The 15879-nt window shown below is 39.7% G+C and overlaps 1 protein-coding gene across 1 annotated transcript; it reads left to right on the top strand.

The window, feature by feature from the left end:
* The first annotated feature begins 734 nt into the window (after positions 1-734).
* LOC111864366 (GATA zinc finger domain-containing protein 1) lies at positions 735-12904 on the top strand. Its single transcript, XM_023851577.2, has 6 exons — positions 735-808; positions 3989-4180; positions 5027-6758; positions 8808-8867; positions 9392-9578; positions 12197-12904. Exons 3-6 carry the CDS (start codon positions 6450-6452, stop codon positions 12361-12363), a joined length of 723 nt encoding a protein of 240 aa, XP_023707345.1. The 5' UTR covers positions 735-808; positions 3989-4180; positions 5027-6449; the 3' UTR covers positions 12364-12904.
* The last annotated feature ends 2975 nt before the right edge of the window (positions 12905-15879 follow it).

Here is a 15879-nt window from a genome sequence, read left to right as displayed (position 1 = left end):
CATATTTTTTATGTGTTCCTATTTACTTTATAGTATAGTTTGCTGGAGAATTTGAGCAGACGATTGAATTAAAATAAAATTCGCCTAACAACTTCTAGCAAAGTTCTTCTACTCCAAAATTGATACAAGAAGTTCTGAGAAAAATTAATCGTCTCCTTTCCTACAAAATATGTATATTCGTTACCGCTGGAACGTATTACTAAAGTTTTTGCCTAGAAACAGCTGTCTATTCCGGCTACACTCTTCCTGCTTTCAGGCGTCGTGTACATGACTCCCTCCTTAAGGCTGCTAGACCCGAGTGGCCTAGAGGCGTACCGTCAGTTTGGGAGGGGGGGACAAGCAGACGACAATGTAATCTCACAACGCCATATTTTTAGACTCTTTCCTTATCCCAAATAAGAAAAATAGGCTAAAAATGGTTGCTTTAGTGTTGGTTATGAGGCATACATGACAACTTAGTCGTAAACTACAGTGTATTTAGCGACTTCAAGTAATGCGAGACATCGCCGACGGTTCCGGATGCATATCTGGAAATGCAGATGAAGAAATCAAACTAGGATCCGACTTGAGTTACTGGGCTTCCAGCAAGGCCTGTACGTGTGACCTTGGTCTACCAGAAGTCAGATCTTATAATAGTATGCTTTAATTTCTATTAAAAAAAACACGAACGTCAGCAACAAGGTAAACCCCCGTCTATTACGTCGTTTCCACTACAAGGAAAAGAAGCTATCCCTCATATAAGTAATTACGCACGGAAAGCTGCATCTCAGTTGCTGGATAAAGCGTTCGGGAACCTGTTGACGTGAAGGTACGTCCATCTGGAAATAACCTATAAGACAACAATCGGCGTGTAAAAAGATACAATTTTTTTGTTATTTGTGTACTTATTTGTTGACAAATGCCTTATTTTTTAATTTTCTTCTTCTGCTTCAAGGTTATAGGCCTATTAGCCTGTTCCGAATTCAACAGAATGTTTTAAATTTACACACAATGCCGAGGTATATACGCAATTTATTGTCTCGTGTTCGAGTGATGGTAGATGGGTTCTTTACTGATAACTGGATTTATTGGATAATTTTGCAGCTCGTGACTACACTTCACAGATCATTGTCACAAACAGACTAGTGCCCTCAGTCAATGTGCTTGGTAATGGCTTCCAACGGCGAATGTTCCCCTGCTTCCGGGCTCATGTGTTTGCTGGCTGGCGACCATCTCACGCCAACCTCATACTCTGATCGTTGGCTTTAGTCTGTACATCCTTCATCTGCTAGCTCCCAGTCTAAGCTGACTCCCAAGTGCCAAACTCCAAATTTAGCTGTCAATTCTCGACTCGGTTCCGAGCCGAAATAACGAGTTTCCGACTTCCGAAATAACTCACAAAGTCAATGTCAAAGTCCCATTGCGACTGACGGTCATTCAGTCACTAAGTCTTGGTGTCGAACCCAATATGGGGCTCATTACCAGATTTTGTTATTGTTTGACAGTTACGGTCTTATTTTTGTTGGGCGCCCTCTCTGATGACAGGCTGGATCTGTCTTTTGTATATGCTGCTGGCCCTTTCCAGCGCAGTCTTTCTCGCGTCCCAGTCTCTTGGGACTCGCGCCCATATTTTACTGTCTCAGATTTGAGACACAGTCAAAATTATTAATTTAGTGATACTTAGAAATTTATTGGAAAGAAAGTTGTTGTGTGGTTGTCATGGGAAATAATTAAGTGGAAATCGTGACCAGATAGGTCAAGTAAACAAGTATATGTCCAGCAGTTTTTGGACTGGAGAAAATAATGTAATGACGAGATAAAGATCCCTTGGGGGAATCTGGATTCTAGATTCTCAATATGTGGTTCACAATCCACAGATACGATAACCTCGGCATTATGTGTAGGAGAGTGGTCAGCTTCACTTTCCCGCTCCTTAATCCCTAATGCCAGAGCCTCATACACGCAATACCTCACATGCAGACTTAATGTGCTGCAGAATAGAAGCATGATTGCCTCTGTCGGGATTCGAAACCCAGTCAGCTATCTCGTAGCCATATAGAGGCCGCGGATGTAAGTGCAGATTTTGACGTGGAATATTTTTTTTTTACCTGCCTACTGTTGCGTTCCCCTCCAACATCTTCAGCCATGACAAAAGCGCTTGTTGTTGGCGAACATTGTCACATGGTTATCACTGTAAGTTCTAAGAGGAAGTGCAGAAGTCCGAGGAAGGCATGGAGAGGGTCGAACCAAGATACTTCTTTCCGGGGACTCAGTATAGTGTCTCTGCTCGTTCATCTATCCGTATATGTCAATACATGTCACCGATTGTAACAGAGAATTGACTTAATATGATCCATTTGGCGGACCACTGCGAGCACGATAATCAAGCATCATAGAAGGCCTGAAGTTTCTCGATTAGCAGAACAACTGCTGGGCCAAGGGCACACCAAGGAAACTGGCAACCGCAACGCAACCGCGATATCCGAGAATTATTATCAGACTTAGTTGAACACATGTTAGTGGATGGAGCGGCGCAAATTGAGCAAACGGCAACGCAACTCTGGAAAGACTGAGAAAGTCAACTTCCAGGCAACGGAGCATACCAGCTTTCTCACGATTACGTTGCCACGTGGTTTCCTAGTATCAGCTGTTCTGTAACGCGCTTCAGTGATTCATTTCTTTGTTAAGGTGCAAGAAAGGTTGACGAAGCTGCTAATTTTGTTTTTGTGCAGTTAACTGAGCAAACGCCACTCAGACTATGCTAAGCGGGACAAAGTAGATTTGGCTTGGGAAAGAACTTTCTCATGAGACGAAGGAGTCTGGATCCAGGTTACGTTCCTTCCAAGCAATGAAAGCCCTCCAGTTTAAATTGACACAGAATAATGGATGCACCCAATGTTTTCCTTTCATAATACTATATTTAAACATCCTGTTGCATTGATATATCATTTATTTGACATATTTTAGTCTTAAATACACCTTATTATGTAGTCAGCCTTCTTCCACATTACATGGTTATGCTGTATACGGCCATCATCAGGTATCTTCTATCTTGCTAAAATTGTTGCACTGTATATCAAAATTTCGTATTGCGTGTGAACGAGATATTTCTTGAATGAAGTAAATTAACCTTAATTAAAACAAATTAATTAACATCCCAATATTTTTATTGTGGTCGCCGTCCTCTTTTCTCACGCCGTCTCAACCGGTCTCAACTGCCGCCATATTATGGCAAGATCAGTGTTATTATCTTCCACTGAAGAAGGTAAGTTTATGAAACTAAGAGATACAGTCGTGCATTACGTCAGACGAAAGTACCCACATAAGATGGTGTGAGCAACTAGTCAAACATAAGACCCCTCAGTGTGGCCTGCTAATCTGGAAACCAGTTGCCTGCTTGAAATCGGCGAAATTTCTTGGAAATTGCAGTTGCGTTGCGGTTTCCAGTTTCCTTTGTGTCCCCTCGACCTTAGTTTCTCAAGAAGATATCTGTTCAGTCCATTAATTTATAGAGATGTAAGAGTTTAATTCTTTCCCGTTTGTCGTTCTTCGATGAAAGCCGTAATATACTCGTAGTTAGGAAAGAGCTGTGTGTTCTGTTCGAGGAAAGGGATTTGGAGTATTATTTACGACGAAATTAAAATGACTGAGATGGAAGCCATTGAGCCCTTGAAGGTTCTATTCTGGCACCCTTTTTTACAGTATGGTTTTCAGGGTGTTTGTGCAGGATGAGACAATTTCACAGATGAGAGGGTGGCCGTAAATGGTAAGTAAGGATTTAGAAGGACGCTGCCACGTGTTATTCGAAGATACTGTCTCAGCATTCGCCAGGGAACATTGAAAAAGAAAAACATGAAATACTACAATAGGATAGCTGCTGTCCAGACCTAATACAGATAACTCCCATCACCAACTGAATATTTTACAGTCTATTACCCTCTGTATCTTATGGTTGACGAAGACCCTATATCCTCAGAATCTAAGTTTTAGGGATGTGTACTTGTTACAGATGCTTCGTCTTGTTTTGTTGCTGTAGCTATTGGTAAATTGGCATGGTGTGCCTCACCTCCGCCCCATTACCCCCACGTAGACCGATGTGCAGCTCTCTTCTGTTTCGGTGTCAACAGAGAAGATTGCCCGGGCGAGTATCTCGACTACCACCCACCAGAGCGCTGCTGTAGTGTGTGCATCGTGTATAAAGGTAGGGCTCATAGAGTGAATACGTAATGCATGTCACATATCCTTTCGTACGTTTCATCTTGGCCACATACTGGCATGTTGAAGTTAATTCTCTTCTTCCTGAAACACCGGAAATACACGTATCGCCCAGAGTCACACGGTGTAGCAACCCCAAAATAGAATTAGTATCAATGATAAACTGCCGTACTAGTAGAAATGGACCGCCTCTGTGGTGTAGTGATCACAGTTCCTGGGTACAGATCCAGAGGTCCCGGGTTCGATCCCCGGCGCTACCAGATTTTCTGATAAGTAGTGGGTCTGAAACGGGGTCCACTCAGCCTCGTGAGGATAACTGAGGAGCTACATGAATGAAAAAATAGCGGCTCCGGTCTAGAAAACCGAAATTAACGGCCGTGGGGATCCGTTGCGGTAAATTCGCCGAAAATCGTCGGTCGCTCGGTCGGTATAGTTCGCATGCGGACTAAAGTCGTGGATTTTGTTTTTGTTTCTTAATAGTTTGCATCCTGTTGCGTGTGTCACACAAGATATAAAGCATACAAGAGTATACCGTCTACACAACTACACTCTGAATTTTAAAACAAAGAAGACACTACTGTTCCAACATTTGTTTTAATAAATCCACTGGCAGTGGAAAATATAAGTCAACCCGTAGCGGTCGCTCGGTCGGTATAGTTCGCTTGCGGGCTAAAGCAGCGGAGTTTCTTTTTGTTTGTTTATTAGTAGAAATGACTGCCATGGCTACTGCATAACCCAGCGTCTTAGCTCACTTCCCCGAATAATCTGTTCAGTGGTAAGTTTATGTCCCATAGAAATTTACAGATATCAACTGTTCTGCTTGTATTTACAGGTTTGAATGAGCCATGTGGGCGTAAACAATTACCGTTCACTGTAAAATGCAGGAGTCCCTATATCTGCAAGAACGACATTTGCGTGGAATGAAGAAATGCAGGCCGGCGGATGCTAGGAAGTCATCACAATGTTTGAGACTAAAGAAATAAAGAAAAGTACGACAGTGTCAAGAATTAATACAGCATTTACAAACAGGTCTTTTGAATGAATAAAATAAACTCAACGAAACGTGCAATAAGATTACATTACAAGCACAGCGCGCTGTTGGACATGCGCAAACTTTCCATTATGCCTTCATTTACTCATTTCCTCCAAAGGGTACATACCAAGAAAAAGACATTTAAAACAATTTCCTTAATTGTGATTCAGTCAATAATCTCATTTTTAAGAAAGGAAAATATACTCATTTGATTATACTTAAACGGGACGGCTGCGTACAGCCGTAGTAGGATTAGAGAAAAATATAAACTATAGGCTATAAATAGCTCAGTCGGTATGTGACTAGGCTACGTGATCAACGACTGAGGTTCGATATCATTTAAGGGCAAGAGACTCTAGGGCCCACCCAACCCCTTATCCAATAGGTTCATGCCTTCATGGCGTAGTGTTTAATTACGCAATTCAGCATAGAGATAGTTTTACGTTTGAAAAGCAGGGATAGCTCGGTCGGTAGAGCGACGGATACGGGCTGGACTGACGTGGTTCGATTCCTGACTGGGGCAAAATATTTTTCTCCGTAACGTCCAGACCGACTCTGGAGCACATCCAGCTCCTTATCCAGTGGGCCCCGGGGGTTCTTTTCCCGGGATAAAGTGACTGGTTTGTGAAGCTTACCACCCACCTCCACCTATTGCCGAGGTCAGGAATGGTGGAGTTATAACTCCGGTCCCTCACACTTCAAGATCGTCAAAATGGCGTGGTGCTTAGTTAATTAAGCACGGAGACAAATTTTCCCTTACGTTTATAAATATAAATATTTCAAATATTAATGTTAAAAGTTAGAGTTGCTTTTAAATATGGTGCCACCAACTATTTCAATATACAGAACCACCAAACCGGACCCATACGTAAAACTACTATTGATGCCCATGCCTACCAATATCCTCACACTTAAGTTCGCCATCCCGTCTACTGCTTGTGAGTTCAGTTTCGTCATGTTAGCTATTCCTCTGATTATCTTTGCCATATGTGGCCTCTGGTTAATAGTGATTCGTGATTTCGTGATCGTGTTCGAAATAAGTTTCGTATGTTATTATTGGAGGGAATGATAAAGTAATGTAGAATTCAGTTAAGATAATATTGTTTTTAATGTGTACTCCAGTTTTTCTACTTGATTCGTTTATTTATCGCTATATAGTAAAGTTTTTGGAGGAGTGAGTGAAGTGAGGTTACATTTGGATATACGTTAAGGTAATTTTAAGATGCCTCTTGGAATAAAACCGGAATGTGTCAAGTGCCAGAAAACTGAATGTACTATGTGGAAAAATACTCCGGAAGGTAAACTGTGCAATGATTGCTTTAATTTTAATGAAAAGAATAGCAGTAATATTAAAGTGGAAGAGCCCGTGAACGCTTGTAAATCTGGTCCACATGAAGCTGGCGGACCAAAAATTGCTACAAGAAAAAGTACAAGAAATACAAGAAGCTACAAAACAAGATTAAACCCTTATGCTTTACCGAAACCAGTTGCTCCTAAAGGAAAGGGGAGGCGAGTTATCTTTAAAAAATGTGTAAGTTATATGTTTGTATTTATGTAAATATGTGATAGAAGTCGAGTATTAAAACCATTGACTTGTAGGTTTTGAAACTGACTTTCCACTTGTGGTTGATTTAGTCACTGCTATGGCATTATGCTATCAACCTCAGACAGAGATTCCATTTGGAGTGTTACTGATGCCAGTATTGCGCAGAAGTTACTGTGCTGTGTCAAGGACATTTTAAATAAATTGAAGTGCAAACTATATTTTGGGCCTCACGTACCACATTAGCCTATCCTTTGTGATTCTGCTTTACTCTTAATTTTTTATTTGGTCATATTATTTGTATTTATGTAAATATGTGATAGAAGTCGAGTATTAAAACCATTGACTTGTAGGTTTTGAAACTGACTTTCCACTTGTGGTTGATTTAGTCACTGCTATGGCATTATGCTATCAACCTCAGACAGAGATTCCATTTGGAGTGTTACTGATGCCAGTATTGCGCAGAAGTTACTGTGCTGTGTCAAGGACATTTTAAATAAATTGAAGTGCAAACTATATTTTGGCCTCACGTACCACATTAGCCTATCCTTTGTGATTCTGCTTTACTCTTAATTTTTTATTTGGTCATATTTAGGTATCAAGCCCTTTTTTTTTTCTTTTTTGACATGGTTTATTGAACTGTATAGTAGTGTTGGTTTTAAAGAAGTACACTGAAATTAGAAGAAAAAAAAAGAAATGGTAACAGTATACCAATACAGAAAAGCTCAACAATATATAGCATAAATTAAAACTTGTAGATGTTTCAAATGTACATGTGAACAATCTCCTTTTATGAAGGTGATCCGGTAGGACCGAAACATGTAAGGCAATTTCATGGACTCAACATTTTACTAAAAGTTTGTTACACATCATGGTTGCCTTGTTCTCTAACAATTTATTACCGGTGTACTATTTTACAAGGTCTCATAACACAAAAGGCCCCATTAAGGTTTGTCATCCCTCAACCTAAAACTGTTTACTTACTTCTGAACAATTTGTTGTGCACAGTAGCATATTTGAGATTTCTTTTGGAATTAGGGTTAAAAAGTATTCAGCAAAACCTACAGTTCTTTGTGCGCATTTACAAATAATTAGTGACATAAATTTTTACCCCTTTGTAATTGTATCTCACATCTGTATCATCTTATTGCAAGAAACAATTTATTCACCTTAAACCCTCAACTAGGCTACAGGTTGGATGACCAAGGACTGAGGGTTCAATTTCTGGCAAGGGCAAGAGATTTCTTCTTCTCCATAACATCCAGACTGGCTCTGAGGTCCACCCAGGCTCCTAGGGGTTTGTTTCCAGGTGATAAAGCGGAAGAGTTGTGAAGCTGATCGCTGACCTCCATCTAATTTGATGTTAAGAATGGCGGAGCAATACCTCCATTCTCCTATACATTTGAATGGCTTGGTGCATAATTAAGGCCAGGATAACTCTGCCTTCTATTTCTTTTACCTTAAACCCATCTTTCACCCCTCCCCCTCCACAACTGAACATTGACCTAGTCCTGCACACTCTGAATTTGTGAAACATATTCCCCAGTTTACGTCCTAATAGAGACCAAAAGTAGCAACCATTGTCTGAACCTCATTCAGTTCTGTAATGTAATTAATTGCCTGGTAATTATCCTCAGGTGGTAATGCTTCTAACCTGCATTCAGAAAGTGACCAGTTCGAATCTCAGACAGGGCACCACCTGTTCCAACTGAGATTTTGTATGGTTATCCTCATTCCCTTGAGGCATTTCCTTGGAAAGTACCTTCACATAAGTAACAATTTCTTCCTTCTTTGACGTTTCCAATTCCACTGACCTGTCATTCAGTCCTGTACAGTCTGAGACACTGACAGAATTGTTGAATAAACCACAAATAAAAAAGTAAAAGAAACATGATGAATGTTTGTGAAAATAAGAAGATTGGCAGGGTTTAGCAATCATTGACATGAATGTTGATGTGTAGTATAACCCAGTGATGGATTAGTGTTGTAATCCATAATTGCCATGAACTGATATGTGTGTGTGCGTTTTTCTTTCTGTGTACAAAAGCACCTGCAGCTGTTGCTACACCTGTCACAAGTGATTATGTTTTCTATAAGGTAAACACTCATTTTCTCTTTATAAGATGCTGCGTTATGTAAAGTACTGTTCATTTAATTTGAACCAGGATAGATCAGTCAATACAGAAGCATGGCTACAGGCAGGAAGACCAAGAAAGAAGAGTTTCAGCTTCCAGCGGGGGTAAGAGTTGAAAAACCATGTACACGAATATATCTCGCATACAGAATGTACGTAGGAAAGGAATCAAAATGTGTTACAACTTTTTGACTTTTCTATGATCAGCATAACAAATGTAGTTGAAAAAGTTAAATTTCCAACACTTTATTATTAATTTATAATTCATGCGGACCTCAACATAGAGACTGAAGCATTCAGAGGAATGAAGGCATCATAAGCTCTTCTCTGAATTCCCTGTTGTTTTGCTCCTGTACGAACTCAGTATTTGTTTAGCCTGCATAACATTCTTTATAATCATCCACATGTGATTTACATTAGAATGTAAAACAAGAAACTGTTGCATATATAACTGATTCTGGCTTAATGTTCTTTCCTGTGTTTCTAGGGAAGCTATTTTCAGGTTGGAGACATTGTATCCATGCGAGATGTTGAAGGTGGACTATATTATGCCCAGATCCGTGGTTTGCTTACAGACCAATACTGTGAGAAGAGCTGCGTAGTGACGTGGTTGCTTCCTACACAGGAAAGTCCAAACACAGAGGAGGGATTTGATCCTGCCACCTACATCATAGGTAATATTGCATTGTCATAATTGTATTCTGAACTTTGCAAAAAAAATGAATGTATGAATTTTCATTTCATGCATCCTGTTGTGTTATAATGTACAACTTCTTTATTAAAACCATCACAACACAACATATATCGAGGTCAGTGCCTAGTTTTGTCTCTGCTACATGTTTCAGCTATTAATAGCCATCATCAGGCAAATACATGGCTAACATATATACACCACTGAACTGCAGTACTAGTAAAATTGGATACAATAATATTGTAATGTGTTTTGCCACTGAAGACGCCGTACAGATTGTTAATTGGTTTATTTAACAACCTACAAGTCTTGGCTACAATTAATTATAACACTGTTATGGGTTTACACAATTTACAACCCTACACACTATTCTGTCCACTCTGTCGTCAGTAGTCTACACGTATTCACAGTACGATACGGGAGCTATACAAGTGTCACTGTATTACACACTCCCAATTACTTCTCACACATTCTGGTATTCTTCTTTCCGCTACAACTGAACTCGGCGACTGTTCCAATTCGACTGTCTCCGGCGGCGGCTACGTTTCAAGTGTCTCCGGCGGCTGCTTGATCCACACTGTGTCGCTCCGTCTCACACACTACTACTGGCTCACTACTCAATAATCACTCACTACTAACTGACTCTGTATAGAGTTCACTGCTCCTTATTTAGCCTTGGCACGGACAAGACAGAAAACAGTTATGTGATAGGTACCGCTGTTGTTGGACGCCGTGTTTGCAGATAGCGTAGTAACACTGTCGGGAGTTGTTTACTGCTGCATAGCAACCGCGGCATCCCTTGGTCACGTCACCATGGGAGAGGCGGGGTGTTGACTGGCCTATTACCGTAGCAACGGCAACGCTCCAAATGTGTTACATCACCGCTAGTGGGGGGAGGGGGTGTCCTGCATAGCGCAAATACATCACAATATTAATTATATGAAATACTTGACATAAAAATACAATAAATTAGATTATATAAAACAAGAATAAAATTCTTCGATTGATGCTTTACATCATCGAGTCAGTCGTTGGTTTTTCTATTTATGTTGCATTCCCACGGACAATTTGGAGTATTCTATATTTTGTATGTATATAAACAACTGTTATTGGAGGCTCGTGATGTAGATGTAGTAATATTAATGTTAATTAATAGGGAATGAAAACAATGACTGATTTGGTGATGTGAGATTAAAGACTGACTTTAATCTCACATCACCAAATCAGTCGTTGTTTACATCCCCCACAGAACGGACAATACTTTGTAATATGAGGCACCGACTAAATAATTAACATTAATATTACTACATCTACATCACGAGCCTCCAATAACAGTTTTTTATATACACACAAAATATAGAATACTCCAATCTGTCCATGGGAATGCAACACAAATAGAAAACCCAACGACTGACTCGATGATGTAAAGCATCAATCGAAGAATTTTATTCTTGTTTTATACTATAATTTTTGTTTTATGTAATCTAATTTATTGTATTTTTATGTCAAGTATTTTATATAATTAATATTATTGTATCCAATATTACTAGTACTGCAGTTCTGTGGTGTATATATGTTAGCCATGTATTTGCCTGATGATGGCTATTAATAGCTGAAAAATGTACAGAGCCAATACTAGGCACTGACCTCGATATATGTTGTGTTATGACGGTTTTAATAATGTATGAATTATTTTAGCCCACTTTCCTGGTGTATGCCAGTGATATTAATTTATTTGTCAGGAATTGAAATACATTAAATAAAAACACAGGAACTCTATTAGGTACTCGTAATCTTGATCTGGAAGTAAACACACAGAAACTAAAGTAGATGGAATTAATGTCTTATCATCAGAATACCCGACAGGATCATTACATAAAGATGCCACATAATTTTTTTGAAAATATTTTGGAACAAATGTAGCAGACAAATATTAATTACACATAGAAGTAGTTAAGTGCGAATAAAATTTGAGGAGTGTTTGCTGCCATTATCTCAGAGTCTTGTGCCTTTGTGTCTCCTGTCTAAACACATAGATATTATTGTCACCTTGTCCATTATAGAGACCTGTTAACTGATATTAAAACAAAACAGTATCCTTCCATCATTTCTCAGGTCTGAAACTTCAGGATGTTCAATGTAACTGATTCCTAAGGATTGTAACTATAATTAATCTTGCAGCAGGGATGTGGTGCCATATAGTCTGCTAGATGTTTACCAGTGTTTTAAAAGAACATATTGCTTTCATCTTGAGAACATGTAACCTCCATAGTCACTGCTCTGAGAACCTCAAATCTCACAGCCTCACATGTCACTATTTCAGTCACATTTATGAACACTTAATACATTTTGCTAATTCTTATAAAATTTAATATATTATATGATTAAAGAAGAGAGGCAAGAAATAATTTGGTGCTGCCTCATCCAAAAATTATTAAAAGTAAAAAATTGTATGCCACTGCATGAAGTTTGGAAGCCAATGCTGTAATGGATTCATACACTAAATGTAAAGACATCTTTTCTTGCTATGCAGAAGGATCAAAGAAACAAGAATTTGGGTTTCTTAGTTGGGAGTAAACTTAATTTGCTAATCTTTTACAGGACCAGAAGAGGATATTCCACGGAAACTTGAGTGTGTAGAGTTTGTAATGCATGCACCATCAGATTACTTCAAGGCTCGAAACACTCCGTTCCCACCTACTCATGTTGATGGTTCCGAAAGTAATTTTATCTGGACAAGACTTGCACCACAGATGAGGTCCACGTGATGTGAATACATAAAACATACCTCAAGAATATGTTTAACTATAATGAAGCCATGGAAAGAAGACCTTCATCACATTTATCTCAGTTATGCTTCCTCCTTCAGCATACTCCTGTATATTCTCCAGTTGTGTACCCATTCTGAGCTGTTCTGTTCACACAAATGTTGACAGTGATAACCACTCATCACAAGTGCTGTGTGCTGGTTGACCTAGGCCATGCAGGGCTGGAAAGCATTACACATATGGGCAGACCATCCATGAGATTTCTTTCCACAGCTTCAGTTTGTCCTCTTCAAACTACATTTTTTAACCATTTATTTTTGTAAAGAAAAGTAGGCTTATTTGTATCATTGTATCTATCTGTTGATCTTTTGCTGTATGTCCTCACTAACATTTTAATATATTACTGACAGCAGAGGACACTCCACCTACCATCAGTAACACCATATGCAAGTCATGCAAACTTCTGAGATGAGAGTAACATCAGTACACCTTCTCTGTAATCCTTAAGTTTGATGTAATAAATGTACAAGAATATATGCAACTTTTGTACACATCAAATTTTGTAGAAATGAAACATCATTATTGCAGCCACACATAATGTATTGTCACGTGTAGGGGTGACTATCCACGGAGTTCTTGACTGAGAATTGGATTTATTGACCACTTATACACATGACTTGGAAGTACAAGCAATTAAGGCACCACTGCTAATCTCCACAATTCCTGAATCACCACAGCACCCACTAAGCCTTTTCCAGTCTGCTGTGTCTTCACCAGCCATTCCCTGGCAACAGCTTCTAACAGTGGAAATTCTTCACTTTCACGCCCTCTGGTCCTTTCTTCACAGCCTATGGTGCAGAATTCAACTCTTAACTGAACTTTGTCATTTGCTTATAACATCTGGGCACGGACCATGTAGAAAAACCCCAATTTCAACAGTAACTCTGTTGTTGTGTGCATATTTATTGCAACAGGAATGTGTTTACTGAGCCATTACCCAGAAACTCCTGTTTACAGAGTCACAGCTTAGCTATGTGGCTGTGTGTCACAGTATGTATTTAGGTTCCCATTTGATGGCCAGTTCTGATGAACCATAGCTAGGTTCTGATACATGAAATTTGGTATGAATATAGTTCCTAAACATGCCTGAACATTTTGTATGAAATATATTTTATATGCCTAAATTTACAAACTTTGCAGTGGTGCAAAACGTTTAGGTTATATCTGACAGATTTACCATGGTTCGATACTCTTACTAACGGAATTTACACAGCGATTACTAATTGTATTAGTATTATAATCAGTCATCGGTTTATTCTTGTTGGTCCCACAACATAGATTGCATCATTTTAAAAAGATGCACTATAAATTATGCATATCTGTGGCCACTGTATCTGAGTCTTATGTTTCATTTCACAAAAAGTTGCCCCCGTTTTCAATTAAATACCACGCCATAAAAATATATATATATATATGAGGGTTGTACTGAAAGTCATGAGCAACAATTTTTTGTAAAGTAACATGCTTTATTATTGACAACCCAAATACACCACCTCAATCTACAGACTTTTCTTTATTTTTCCACATTAGCGCCACTTCTTTGTACACATTTCTCCCAGCGTTCTGGGAGTTAGAAAATTCCCCTTCTGTAGAATTCCGTTCCAGCCATTCAGAGACACTGACGCACTGCTTTCTGAATTGCCTCCCTTGTCTCAAAATGTTGTCCATGCAGCTGATCCTTCATAAATCTGAAAAGATGGTAGTCGGAGGGTGCCAGATCAAGGCTATAGGAGGGGTGTGGAAGAACTTCCCGCCCCATCTTTGCAATTGCTTCGAATGTGAGGCGAGCGGCATGGGGGCAAGCGTTGTCATGCAGGATGATGATGTTTCATCCCAGATGTTTATCGCACAATGCATGACGGAGCTTATGCAGCATCTGGACATAACGAGCAGCATTGATGGTTTGCCCAGGTTCCAGGAATTCAGCCAGAATAAACCACTCTGCATCCCAGAAGACTGTGCCCATCACCTTCGCAGCTGATGGCAGTGTCTTTGCCTTCTTTTTGTTGGAGAATGCAAATGGTGCCATTCCATACTCTGCCGTTTCGTTTCAGGCTTGAAATGGTGAAACTAGCTTTTGTCACCTGTCACAATACAGAGCAAAAAATCATTGACTTCATGTCGATATCTCTGCAGCAGTTCTGAGGTGATGGCATTTCACTGACCTTTGTGGTCTTCGGTCAATAACCGCGGGACCCAACGAGCACAAACTTTCCTATAGCCCAAGCTTTCAGTTGTCTCCTGTACTGCACTGTGCCCTATTCCAAGTTTTCAGACTATTGTGTCCACAGTCACATGCCTGTCATCTTGAATGATCTCATCCACTCTTTCCTTGTTGCGTTCAGTTGAGGCTGTTTGAGAACTGCTCCAAGGCTCATCTTCGAATGCTGGTGTTTCCATCTTTAAAATGTTTCACCCATCTTCAAACACTGCTTGCACCCATGCACACACTTCCATAAGCACGCTGAAGTCTCTGGTGAATTTCTGCAGCAGGGATTTCCTCTTTCACAAGAAATTCGATGACAGCACGCTGGTGAAATGACATGTCGTCGACCATTTTGTTAGGAGTGGTACTGGTCACGTGATGCAAGCTGTTGACATCACAAAACATTCAAGGTTAACACAACAGCTGTTTCCACCTACCACAATACTCTCTTTCGTCTGCTGTTCCCAGGTTGCATGCAAAAGAGTTGCACATGACTTTTGGTATGACCTACATATAATGCAGTTTATTTAAAGATGCTGTCAGTAGCTTAAACTGTATTCTGTTGGATGGTAGGATGTTGATGAATTGGAAAGGATGTGAAAGGAAGTGGCCATGACCTATTTCAAGGTACCTTCTCAGCATTCGCCTGGAAGGACTGAGGAAACTCATGAAAAATCTCAGGATGATCAGTGTCCGGGCCTGTGATTTGAACCAGGCACTAGCCCCCCTGAAGATGTATGGGGAAATGGAAGCTCCACACATTTTTAAACTTTGCAGTAGATGGAGGTGTCAGCTTCATACCCTGGCTGCTTTACTGCCGGAGAAAGAGTCCCCAGTGCCCATCAGACAGACATGAGGTTAGGTAGGCCCAAGAGGCCCAAGAGAAAATTCTCTTGCCCACTAGGAATTGAATCACTGTTCATTAGTTATCTAGCATGTAGCCTAGTTGGTATAGCATCTGAGCTATTCTTGCAGCTTCTTTCTCTTCAGCACCACTGAAAAGGTGTTAATAAGTCATAATTCACTATGACATTCATCAGACTGTCCTTAAACATAAGAATCTGTGATATAAAACCTCTTTCCTCTCTGTCTGATAGATTCTAAGAGAACATATGCATTAAGCAGTCTGTCCCACTGCTATTTTGCTAGGCAACAATATATAGTTAAATGCATAAAGCAATGTATTTGATATTCACACCATCATGGTAGTAAATAATATAAAATATGTGAGATAATAAGTAATTTAATTC

Source organism: Cryptotermes secundus, unplaced genomic scaffold, assembly GCF_002891405.2.
Source record: "Cryptotermes secundus unplaced genomic scaffold, Csec_1.0 scaffold346, whole genome shotgun sequence".
NCBI classification, from domain to species: domain Eukaryota; kingdom Metazoa; phylum Arthropoda; class Insecta; order Blattodea; family Kalotermitidae; genus Cryptotermes; species Cryptotermes secundus.
Note: the sequence above shows the minus strand (reverse complement) of the source record. Positions and strands in the feature narration are given on the sequence as shown.